This window comes from Dunckerocampus dactyliophorus, chromosome 7 (assembly GCF_027744805.1).
Source record: "Dunckerocampus dactyliophorus isolate RoL2022-P2 chromosome 7, RoL_Ddac_1.1, whole genome shotgun sequence".
Taxonomy (NCBI): Eukaryota; Metazoa; Chordata; class Actinopteri; order Syngnathiformes; family Syngnathidae; genus Dunckerocampus; species Dunckerocampus dactyliophorus.
Window position 1 is genome coordinate 3449367 of NC_072825.1, and position 13421 is coordinate 3462787.

Below are 13421 nucleotides of genomic sequence, written 5' to 3' on the forward strand. Positions count from 1 at the left end.
TTCATACAAGTGTAAAAAGAAGTGAAGCAGTGTTTATAGGATTATATGTTAACTTTTAAGTGACATTTTAACATTCTTAAGTGTCACACAAGTGTAAAAAGAAGCAGTGTTAATAGTATAAAAGAGAACAAAAAGATCTTCACGTTCTTAAGTGTCACACAAGGATTAAAAGAAGTGAATCTAAAATGTTACTGTAAGTTTTTAAGTCACATTTTAACATTATTCAGTGTCAAACAAGTGTAAAAAGAAGAGAAGCAGTGTTAATTCTTACGTCCCGTGTTTCCATTCAGTGCTCTTATTTTGCAGTGTTGTCTCCCACGTACTCTGCCCTCCTGTAGAGGCACACCTGTAGTTGATTGGCAATCAGTGCGCTTCTTAAGCACGCAGCTATGGTAGGAAGGCGCTGTCCTGCCCTCATGGCTGGACAGGACAGGACAGGACAGGACAGGACAGTTTGAAACAAAAGAAAGCAAAAAAAGAGGAAAGAGTTGGATTGTTCCTTGTGCATGACTCCTCCATGTACCGTAGTCACCGAAAGAACTGCTCCGCTTCTTGGATGCTTTTTATTGTGTTACTCTTGGTGTTGTGTACTATTGCTCTGTTTACGCTGCATCTTCCTGCCTTGCCTTGTTGTTCCGTCCCAGCTACCTTTTTTTTCCTTTTTTATTATTTTTTTGGTATGCTTTCTTTTGTTTCTAAATTCCAGCATCAAGCCTTGATTTTGAACAACACACTTCCAGTACGCTCCTGTGGCACTTATTTAGAATTGGTGAAGAATAAAAAGAGACATTTAAATTGCATTTTTCTTATTTGGAATTGCCACGAGATGACATCTTGTGACATCATTCTTATTATTAATATTATTAGCTGCTATGGAAATGAACTCTTTCCTCTCTCTCTTTCCATCAGCTGACTCCCTGCCACTCCGGCATGCTGCTGCTCCTCGATTGGCCCACCTGCAGTAGTGTGGGCGGTGCCTGTGATGCACATGGAGGCTGCTGGGGGTGCCGCTTCACTCTCCTCCATCCTCCTTCCAGGACAAACCTCTGGACATACACTCGAATTCAGCAGCTTTGATTGAATGAAAGACTTTTATACGTTTACAGGCTGATCATGTTCGTGAGGTGTAGTTCAGGTGTGCACAGGATGGACTTTGAGCTCTTCAGTGAGGATTTAGGAGTTAAATGAGGCTAAATCGCCACTTTCGCACGTAATTTTATTTTTTAACTTGGAAGTCTCTTTGTTTTTTGTTGTTTTTGATGGTAACATGGCCAGAAAAACTTCACTTGTCCTCCTCAACGTCCTTCTTCTTCTTTTTCGTCCTGTCTCAGCTCGCCGTGGACACTTTTTTGGACGAATTCTGGAGAACTCCCCAGCTGGGACTCCAGTGGACGGGGTGGCAGTGCCTGTCCTAGCCGGTGTCTGTCCCGGTGAGGACCTGCTCAAAGCCACCCTCAAGGGAAACTACGCTAATGACTTCCGGCTCGTCCTCGGACACCGGGACCACCTGGTTCTGGTCTCGTCCAAACCTCTGGACCGGGAGTTCATCGCCATGTACGAGCTCAAAGTGGACTTGCCTCCTCGGTGTTTCCGGGGTCCGGTTCACGTGCAGGTAGAGGTGTCGGACATGAACGACAACACGCCTCGCTTCACCGGAGGGAACCAGACTGTGGAAGTGGACGAACTGACGCTGCTCGACACCGAACTGGCCCACTTCCATGCAAAGGACGGGGACGCGGACAGAAACGGTCGCATCACTTTTTACACCCGGCCCGAGTCTCACCTGCTCCACGTGGTCCCCGGAACCGGCCAGGTGAGGCTAGTGGGCTCCCTGAGGGGGGTCAGCACAGTGTCAGCCCGGCTCTACGTGAGGGACGGCGGGGACGAGCCGCTGGTGGGTGGCCCGGTCTTCCTGCACGTCGTGGTCCTCCGCCGGTCCAGGAGAACCAAGCGAACCCTGTCTGAAGAGATGGCCTACAGTGTCACCATCCCGGATCAGGCTGGGATCGGAGACCTTGTCTTCACGGTACCGGACCAGAAGTTCGACCATCCGTGGTTCGAGGTGATATCAGACGTGGACTCACCGGTCCAGATCGAGAGGGACTCTGGTCGAGTGTACCTGGCGAGCGGCCTGCATGAGCCCACGGAGGTTCTGGTCAAGGTCCAAAAACACAGAGGTAAGAACACCTGACTTTTTTGTACCTTTTCAATGTGAGTATTCGGGTCTGAAGTTGGTTCTGCTGCACCATAGATCATGTTTGTGTTCTGGAATGATTGGACTGTTGAAAATGGTTTAACTAAGTTTATTTCTCAAATAGTTGCGGTCTTTTTAAATTTGAACAGACTTTAACGGCAGCATTTCTCTGGTTCTGTGAGGTGTTGTTGTTTTCTATTTAAGCTTGTTGTGTGCGTGCGTGCGTGTGTGTGAAGCATCAAACACACCTCAGCACACTTCACACACTGCTGCTGTGGCAAGTGTGTGTTCTTGTTGTTTGGCACTCTGATGCCAGCAAATAAACACACACTATTTTCACTTTCATCAAACACACCCTCATTATATGATAAATAATTCCTAAATAAAACATCTATACATTACTGTATTGTAATCTTACACCACTAAGAAATAAGAAGACTTTGTAATACATCACAACATATCATGCAGTAGCCCTCTAGTGGCCGTGAGCGGTATAGCAAGAGAGAAACGCTTCATAATGACATGACATCACTGCCCAATCACTACGTTTTCATTTGACTTTTGATCTCAAATTCCATCTTCTTTGCAAAACAAAGGTCGAATATTTTGGGACATCGTCGTCTAACGTGAGTAACGGACCATGATGCATTTGCATGTAATTGGAAAGGATGATGTAGGAGAGAGAAATAACGTCGTGGGAGACAAAAAGTGAGTAAAAACATGAAAAGGCCAATAAATATGTTTAGAACTATAAACAAACTTTCTTTTGTCGCTTCTTTGTGTGGTTTTATTTTTTTAATGTTACAAACAAGACAGCCATCTGTGAGTGCTTCGAGATGGGGGCGGGGCCCACGGAGTCACCTGCTCGTTGAGAAAAGCGATGCGTCAGGGTCTCTGTTAAAAAGCTCACAATTCTTACACGTTTGTGTCTTTGTTTCATTGATAGCGCTTGTCGTCAAGCGTTACGATTTTGGTCCTTGAACGCACCTCAAGCAATGTGCTACGAGACACAAACAAGTGAAACATGAACATACCACAATTGAATCAATCCACCAAACAGAAGGCAAACTGTCGTGTTCTATATATATTTCCCACTCTAAACCAAGAGACATCTCCCCTTTTTAGCGCCACATAAAACACATTCACCGCCTGTCACGCATATTTTGTCAAATCAGAAACCTGAATAATGGCATTTTAGGCTTCTGTTCATCAATACAGTCATCCCCCTCCACTCTGCCCTTTGAATTTTGCGGCTTCACAGAGTACGGCCTATTATTTGGGAAAAAAACAACAAAAAAGCATATTTAAGCAAATGTGACGTATTTACATGCATAGAAATGGCTAAATTAACTAAAGTACAATTATAAGGCAGTCGGAAGATGCGTTCAAAGACGTGATGGTATGTAGTATTGCACACTGGTCACTAGGTGTCAGTAATGTTACTGTACTGTTGGGTGAGACACATGCACCAGACTTGATGACCAGATGATTTATTTGTGCTAACTCTAACCCCTGATGTTACTTCCGGTCCGCCCCACTCAGCTGCCCTAGCGCCGGAACACATTTACAGCAAAACACATGAACACAAATCCTATTTATGTCGCAAATGGCTTATTTTCTCTTATGTCTACTGTTTTGGGAAAAAATGTAAAGTTTTAAGTGTTAGGATGACTATAGGGCTGTTATTTCATTTCTAGAGGGCTCTAAAAATGTAAAAAAAAATAATTTAGAAGGTTTTAAAGAGGTTTTCAATGCTCTAACTACGAAAATATCCCATTTCTGAATAAGAAATCCTATGCTGCAGAAATTCACTTATCACAGTCGGATCTGGAGCCAATTAACTGCGACAAACGAGGGATTACTTGGGTGTCTCGTGACAGCCCGACTCGTGCGTGTGGCCAAAACGAATTCCGTTGGTCATGAACTTAATTACTGGTGTTGTGTTGTTAAATAAGGTTTAACAACATGAGCCAACGTCACACATTTCTGACGACACAAACCAAAAAGCTCTTTTTTACCCGTCCGTACACAAACGCTTGAAGGACCAGTTTTGGGAAATCTTCACTCCAAAATATCAGTTTTTAAGGACAAAAATATGCTTTTTAAATATGCTGTACTCATCATTGAACAATGTTTCTGTCAACTATTAACTTTTTCATCACTTAGTGTTATATATTTATTATGAATGCATGGTCAAAATAAATACATTTGTTAGCATAAAACTATAATATCCATGTTGGTGTTGGCATGGCCTAAAACTGTGTGACTTTGTGACTTGTACTTGGAGTACTGGAGTTTTTTTTAACATACGAGACAGACTCATAGATTAATTTGACCATTTTACTGTTTTTACTCTTTTTTTTTAACTCAAATGATCCCATTCGTACTTGGTCGCTGACGCGGTCTTCATCTGAACTTTGTGGAGTGTTAAAGTTGAGTCTGGCGTCGACGTCAGTGTTTGACAAGATGAAACGACATCCAGATGCTGCTGTGACCCACCCCCCACCTCCACTCCAAAAAAGAACCCTAACACCCCGCCCCCAAGCCGCCACCACCAAAGTAAATGTTTAGGCAAAGAGTCGACTGGCACATGTGACGATGGCGGCCAGCATCCAGGTCACATTTGTTCAAATCAGTGCGAGCACGCTGCATCCCTGCTGTTTATTTGCACAAATTAGCCGTGTTTGCTCACCTGGACATCTCACAGGCGCTTAAACGGGACGCCCCCCCTCCCCCCTCCTCCCCGGGCCCCCGACAGGAAGCTTTGTTTGGGTTAGAGCAGACGGCCGCGCTCGCTGCGTCTTTTTGTGATTTGTCGGACACGCCGCTGGACGTGATGTAAACCGAAGCGCTGATTGAGACGCTCTGCTTTTTGTCACTTGGGATTTTGTTAGTGGGAACCAGGGCGGATGTGTCACCACGTGTGATTGGTCGCCCTCTGGACCGCAGTCTTCTAGTCTAGTCTCAGTCGTCCTCCTATGGCAACGTTTGCGTATTGGACCGGACCCCGGGATGCAGAGACCCAAGCTGAGTCGGCAGAAATGCAGTCTTTAATAATCAGCTCATGTGGAGCGCAGTAGTTCACAGGCAAAAATACAAAAATCAGGTACTCACAGTAAAGGCAAACACGAAATAAGTAACCGAAAAGCAGCGCAGGAGCGGAGCAACGAGAATGGCAGAGAGACGAGGAAATGGTGGGAGGGTTAAGCTTCATATAAGATACAAACAATTTCGCCAAGTAGGATTCCTTATTTATAAATGGAACATTTTCGTAGTTAGAGTATAGAAAATTTGATAAGGTCATATTAAATACGATTTTTAACATTATTAGAGCACTCTAGACATGAAAAAGCACCCCATAGTCACCTTTAACTCTATTATTCAATATAGTAGACATTAAATGAGGAAATAAGACTCGTGTGTTGCTGTAAATGTGCTCCGGTGTTTAAGAAGCTAAGAGGGGGACTGACAGGAAGTGACGTCAGGATTGTTGTGTCTGTTGGAGAATATTCAAACCTGCAATAAAAGCCTGTTGGTCCGGCGATCAAGTGTGGTGCTTGTGTGTCTCACCCAACATTACAGTAACTGATTACTGATACCTAGGGGCCAGTGTACAATACTACATATCATCACAATGTCTTTGAATGCATCTGCTTGATGACAATTGCAGTTTAACATGCAGTAAACAATTCCAAATGTACATACATGCATACAGTATCAATGGTGGTTGAAAGGGATAAATACTTTTAGCTTAATTGAAGGCGTGGTTCTTGATTGAGTGTTCCCAAAGACCCGATGTGGCAGCGAGACACCACACGGACACCACCTTCCTGTTTTGCCATGATGTGCTTCTTGAATTCAATAGTGTTTATCACCTCAGTAACCCGAAATGCAGCCAAAGAAAGTTTCAAGCGGCGGCATTTTCATAAGGAAGGTGGAAAACACAATGGAATTGCTTTGAATTGAAGAAATAACTCATGACAAAACAGGAAGATGGTCTGGTGTGTACTGTACATATGACGTATTTGGGAACGCTCACATCAGGAATCATGTCTTCAGTGAAGGTTATAGTAACCTTCAATGTTCATTTATCCCTTTCATTCATCATTTATATGCACTTAGAATTGTTTTATTATGTTAGCGTTTCTGAGAGTCAACCGCTGATGATTCCGGCTGCCATTTTGTTAGCAAGCTAGCTTCTTTGTTAGAAGCTAAGGATGTTTTGTGATAAAAATACATCAACGACACAGCACAGTTGTACTCACGCAGTGTTTTAACTACGATGCAACTCTGCACTAATGCATGAACATTTCAGAACACGTTTGAGCCATAAAAACAGAAGTGCATTTGATAAGCGCTCGGCAGGGATCATCTCAATGAAGAAGCACACATGACAGGAAGGAGGAAGCGAGAGAGCGTGGAGGAGTCTAGCGTGCAGAAGGTTGCGCATTGTGGGGGAATTTTAACACATGCACACGCATGGAATGAGTTGCTAACACGAGAAGATATCGGACGCTAACCAGAACATTTTTGGCCTGCATTTTTGACGGAAAACCCGGGCGGAGGCTAACTGAGGTTCCACTGTACAACAATAGTTAAGGTGTCAATATTTTCAACTAGCTTTGCATATTTTGACCTACGTTGGGTTGGTTTTAGCATCATGAAGAATATCAAAGTGCCCCCTCCATCCTTGGCTTTATGTGTGTAATTTTGGACACGCCTGAAAAAGATCATAATCAATATGATAATCAATACCTTGTATGGTCAGACGTGATGGAGACTGTTAATTGGCGCTTTTCCTCCCCGTTGTGAGGAACAACAGAAAGAGAAAAGGATCCTGGCTTGTTTTGCTGCACTCTTCTCACAGACAAAAAAGGGAGTTGATCACAGAGACAAATGTAGTCATTTATAATCCAGCAAAGTTGTTCTTTCTCGCTCCAGAGCGGCTTATTTCAGCCAAATAAAGATCAGTGCGGCGCTGAGACAAAAGGCGTCTAATGAGCTGAATTGGAGAAAACACGGCCAGAAAAACATAGCTCATATTGATGTTTAATGGAGCAGAGAAAGAGGCTCACTTTGATTATTATTTCACACACAACTCCTCACACCACCACCAACAAGTATTTTTCACCCTCTGACTGCTGCTCAGCATCGGGATGAGAGCCAATATTCAAACTTCCTGCCTGCACGAAGACCGCAATGATCACTTTTGATTGACAGGAACCGAACGTCAGCCTCCAGCTAACGTGTCTGCATTTAGCGTGCTCCGTTTTTCATCGTCATGGCTTGGAAGAAGCTATCGCGATCCTTTGTGCATGAGCACACGCAAGCACAGTGCAGATGGGTTGAGGCCATCGCTCGCCGCCGTGCACGATACAAGTACAACGGAACGAGTAAAAATAATCCAAAAAGCCAAAGCCTACGTTAGGCTGAATGTACTTGTGTCGTATAATTCAAGTCATTGCTCCTCCTGCCAGACATTAACGATATCCTCCAACTTTTACAATAGACTCCAAATAATCCAGAAGGTCAAAGCTGATGCTACGCTCGCTCATGCATGAGCACATAGTTGAGGCACGGCATTAATGCGACTGCTCCTCCTGCCGTTTGTTGATAACTGCCACCTTGCATAAAATACAGACAGAAACAAAATAATCCACAAAATCAAAGCCCGTGTGAAGACTGCTCATGCATGAGAGCACGCGCAATGTCTTCAAGTCATATATTTAACGCAACCCCTCCTCCTGCCAGTTATTAATGATAACCGATACCTTGAATAAAACAAGTGGACAGACACAAAATCGCCAACAAAAGCGAAGACCGCTTTAAGTTTGCCCAGGAACGAATGCACACGCAACGTATCCTGGTCATATACTTACTGCGACTGCTCCCCCCACCGCTTATTCATGATAACAGCCACCTTGTATAAAAGAAATAGACAGGCTTTAAGATCGCTCATGCATGAGCGCATACGCGACATATTCAAGTCATATAAATAATGCGACCGCTCCTCCTGCCGGTTATTTATGATAACCCCTGATACACAGACAGACTCAAAATTATAGCCCATATTAAGATCGCTCATGCATGAGTGCACGCCCAATGTATTAAGATCATATAATTAATGCGACCGCTCCTTCTGCCAGTTGTTCATGATGATCCCCAACTTGCACAATACAAATAAACAGATGCATTAGTAGGTAACCCACATTCAGTACGCTCAGTGTTTCCCACAGGTCCGCAGTCTTTGTGTGGTGGAGGTGGGATTGACTGGTAGGGCCGTAATGACGTCATCGTGTCATTTGCATAATTGGCCATGACGCAATAGCAGAAAGTGAGCAAAAAACGCGAACAGCAAAACAAATAAATGACACAGTCACGTCATGTAATGAATGCAATGCCTTCCTCCTGCCATTTATTAATAATAACCTTCAACAGGCGCACAAAAAATAAACATAAAGATTGGAAGTAATCCACAAAATCAAAGCACACATTCAGCTCACTCATGCACGAGCACATGCGCAGCGTAGTCAAGTCATATAATGAATGGAATTGCTACGCCCCGCCGGTTCTTAATGGTAACTGCCTGGTATAAATAAACAGAAAGACTGGAAATCCAGGAAAGCTACAGGAGCTTCTCCTTATTAGGAGTACAGTATCGCCTTTTTGTGTGAGAATTTAGACAGAGATAGTGGCTGCTTGCATAACAAGACATGTTTATTATCTGCATGCTGCAATGAAAGGATGTAGTCGTCCACACCGTGATTGCAGCGTCCCTCATGAAGCCGCTAATATTTACAGTCACACGCGCATAAAGACGCACAAACCTGTCCGGCTGTGTCGCAGCTTTTGCATAGTTGGCAGGCCCCCGAGGTGAAGCGGGAGGTTTGTCGCTGCTGTTTATTCGATATTGTCTTTACTTGTGCATTTTGCTGCAGGCGAGAAGCAACCTGCCACCACTCCGCGTGTGTGTGTGTGTCCCGGAGGCTGCCGCGCTTCACAGCGACTGTGTTTGTGTGTCTGTCATTGTCACAAACATTGATCACAGCACTCTCGATAGGCACGTGTTTTTTTTTCTTGTTTTGTTTGCGAGTGTGTGCAAAGCGCCGCGGGATAAATGATGGTGGCCACATGCTGACGCTCTCCCACAATGACCTTTTAAAAGAGAACAGAGCAGCAACACACATAAAACAATCCTCCATATGCATCACGTGTGGCGTAAATGTTAGTTAAGTCACTCATGCTCATCTATGTTCAGGGGGCCCTGTCCTGCGTTTGCAGCTTCTTCTTTAAAAGATGAATAAGATGTAATATTACATATTACACTAATAACTAGTTGCTTTGTCAACTACAACAAAAGTTTACAAAGCTGGTTTAGCCTCGTCAGTGAGGACAAATGAAAGGATCAAACTCACAGCTACCGCGTCTTGTTGGGAGAGCGCCACGTTTTCATTTAAGATGGGTAGCGAAGCAGCGGGCGTATACACCGGGGGGGGGGGCTCATCCAGTTAGAGACGTATCATATCCACGAGGAAGGAGGTTATTCTGTCATGACGTCCACTTAAAAAAAGACAAGCGTTTGAGGGCCTCTTCCCGCAAAAGCGAAGCCAACAAGTGAGGGAGATGTTGGATTTTTCTCACATTTGGTGCTCCAGGGACACAAATTACTGTTAGAACATTATTAAATGCCACTTTTGCATCGTAGAGGAGTTGAATAGTGAAATGTGGGAAGAGTTTTATTTTGTGGACAAAGCAGATTCAAAGCCAAGCAGCAGCATGGATGAAACTTTTATACTGTTTTCAAGCGCTTGACTTGTCTGCAATGAGTGTCATGGTCCCAAAGGGGGCGCTATACAGCGTCCCGTCCTCAGTCCGCTTGTACACTTCCGCTCTGTTCACTTTGGCCTCCCTGGAATGTTCTAATGGCTTATTGACGACCAATCAGCTGCAGCCTGGGGCGAGGCTGCTCACCAAGTAGGACAAGGTCGACCGGCAGCGGCCATTATGCAGGGAGGCAAACAGTGCAGTAACCATGGAAACTCCAATCATGGTCTACATGCTCTAATCAACGTCTGTACTTGTTGTAAAATGTGAAGTGTGTTGTGTACCGTTGCTTGGACTTTTGGACCGTTGTGTGTCACAGTGAGTAATGACGAAAGCTGTTCAGACGACATTACGTGACACAGATGAGGCGTCTTTTCCCTTCAGTCAAGTGGCGCAGCTCTCCTCACAGTCTAGCCTCCACACACGCACGCACGCACGCACGCACACACACACACACGCACACACACACACACACACATAAAAACATGATGCCACTCAGGTCATCACAGAAGCCGCCCCTCCCCTCCAGCATGCCCTCAACAATTAACATACAAACGAGGAGCCCAGCTGCGCCTTGCTGCTTGTTAGATGTGTTAGATGCTGCACATGTGTTGTATGCATGTTTACGCCCCCCCCAACCCCCCAACCCCCTTGGTGGGCTCCTGCGAGGCGAGCGCACACACTTACACTTGTTTATTTTAAAGGACAAATATAAATGATAATTAATGTTAATATTAAATATCGAAATAATGTTAAAATAGTAATAAAATAAAAATGGTAATTACCAATAACTTACCAACAAATTATGATACAGTATAAATATTATGAAATATCATGTTTGTAGTATTTTTATTTGATTTTTTTATTTAATTAATATCGATCATAATTTCTTGATAAATATTGCCATTGCTGATTATTATTTGTAGTATTTTGTTATATTATATATATTATATTTTATTTTCTTAACATAAAATAAAATAAAAGTACTACTACTAATAATCAACAAATCATGACAAACATTTGTTGGTTATTAAAATAAAAACATTATTTGTTTTCATAATTTGTTAATTATTCAAATAAAATACTACGGGTAATAATCAACAAATTGTGATGAATATAGCAATACTTTCCACAATTGCTTTATTATTAGTCATAGCATGTTCATTTATCATGATTTGTTGATCAATATTTCCATTACCGATTATTATTGTTAGCTGAGCATATTATTATGAGCTGCGTGCCAAAAAATGATCACCGTGCCGCACTTTGGACACCCCTGACTTTTAAAGTTAAAGCGAGCAGTAGACTTTATTAGAGTCGTTTTCAACATGCCGACCTTCTCTGATCCGCGCCGGGTGGAGAATCCTGTTTTAAAAGCTTCTCATCTCCACAGTCAGCCCGTCCTGCCAGTCTCCACCACGCCGCTCCTTCTCGTATCTGTCTGCCTCAAGCGGGTCGTATGCTTCTCAAACCCCGAGTGGTCACCCCCCTCGGGGAGTCCCTTTGCAGGGTGAAAGAAGGGAAAGTGACCTCCGCCCTGTAGCTTATCTGCTCCCAGCTGAGACGCTCGTCATTGTCTCCGGGGCACCCGGCTCATTTGGAAGTCAAGAACTGTTGGAAAACTTCACTTGAGTTTGAGGAACCTCCTCACCGTGCTCCAGATATTCTATTTGTGTCCTGTCAGTGTTGCCTTCTGTGTTGTTTGTATTGTTGCCAGGTTACCAAATGACTTCAGGTCTAATTATTGTTAATTAAATTACACAAATACAAGAGGGAGGAGGCAGCAATGTTGTTGTAATTACTTCAATCATGGCATCCCATCACATACACACTCAGCCAGCTGCCAGCAGTCCCCGGATGCCTGACCCATATGCTTATCACCACATGGACCCGCTTTAAAAACATGTCACATACACAAATACTAGCACGGCGATGACGCATGAGGAGTTTCCATGTTCGCTCTTTGATACGAAGTCACTGACACCTGCTCCGATTCGTTCTGTTTCACCTTAGGTTTTCACGACGACCACTGATTAGTGGGGGGGCTTTGCGGGGCATGGTACGCCTGAACGGGATTTAGAATGAATGTGATCCATCCTCCTGCCATATATTAATAATAGCTCCCACCGGGCACATTACAAACAGACAACACTGGAAATATGCCACAAAGTCAGGAAAGGCGCCGTAATGTCCCCTTTTATTGTGAAGTGATGGTGTACGCCAGGGACGAGAGCCACATATCAAAAAATTGAAGGGTGTGAGGGGCCACTATGATATTTGTCATATTTTAATTCACAAACCTAGCACACACACACACACACACACACACACACACATATAGTAAATGCTAGCATGCACAGAGAGGTACATGTATTATGATAATGAACCTGTACATTAACACACACACGCGCCCACTCACACACGTTTCACTGATGATAAAGGTCTAAACTTTATTCAGGAGTCACATAGCTCTTCAGGGAGGACACACACACACACATACACACACACACACACACACACACACACACGCCTGAGGGTGTGAGGGTGCGAGCAATGGTCGTCCTGTCAGAGCTGATTTAAAGCCGCAGTGTCGCAAACGCAAACCTGCTTCATATTGGATTACCAGCACGGCTCTGAAGAGGTGCGCCCTAACACGTGTGTGTGTGAGGGTGTGTGTACAGGGTACCGTGCCAAGCGGTGGCGCCTCGGCAGCCTTCTCACACCGTCGCTGAACCTTGTGTGTGTTTGTGTTTTATTTTAGTGTGTGTCACTGATGGTGCTCATCACCATAAAGCACAATGTTGTGTGGCATGCGTGTGTGCTATGCGCGTATGCTATGTTGTGTTGTGCATCAGAGGTTGCCATGGTTTCATGTCAGCACGGCAATTTTTCCGGTCTCGGAGGTTGTATAAGAGCCTTGACAGAGGCGGGAGGCCGTCTGTGTGAAAGGAAATAGCGGACCAGGACGGGGGTGTTGAGGTTGACTACCCGACCCTCACTTCTCCAACAATTTGCACACGTTAGCTTATATGTTGCTGTGTGAAAGCACCCAGACTTGCGACAATATGCCACCTTCCCTGGGTTCTGTGCAAAAGGCAAATGCTGTATTTGTGCTGTAAAATAAATAAAATAAAGCACTACTACTAATAATCAAGCAATCATGATAAATATAGTAATACCTATTTAATAATTATAAATTGTTGATTATTAAAATAAAAACAAATTACATTCATAATTTCTTTCAGATTGTGTTAATTATTTATAGTGCTAATCAACAAATTATGCTAAATATAGCTATATTCATAGTTTTTGTATTATAATTTATAGTACAGTCCTCCCTACAGTAGTTTATCTTGGTTAATTGGTTCCAGACCCGACCCCAAATAAGTGAACTTCAGTGAAA

At 43.7% G+C, this 13421-nt stretch overlaps 1 protein-coding gene across 2 annotated transcripts in view; it reads left to right on the plus strand.

The window, feature by feature from the left end:
• The first annotated feature begins 981 nt into the window (after positions 1 to 981).
• si:dkey-22o22.2 (neural-cadherin) overlaps positions 982 to 13421 on the plus strand; it is an 85891-nt gene continuing 73451 nt past the window's right edge. Inside the window, exon 1 of one of the 2 annotated variants that reach the window (XM_054781432.1) lies at positions 982 to 2177. In XM_054781432.1, the coding sequence (XP_054637407.1) occupies positions 1268 to 2177 (910 nt within the window). In that variant the 5' untranslated portion in view covers positions 982 to 1267. The remainder of the gene's footprint in view (positions 2178 to 13421) is intronic. The other variant, XM_054781433.1, reaches the window with a different exon arrangement.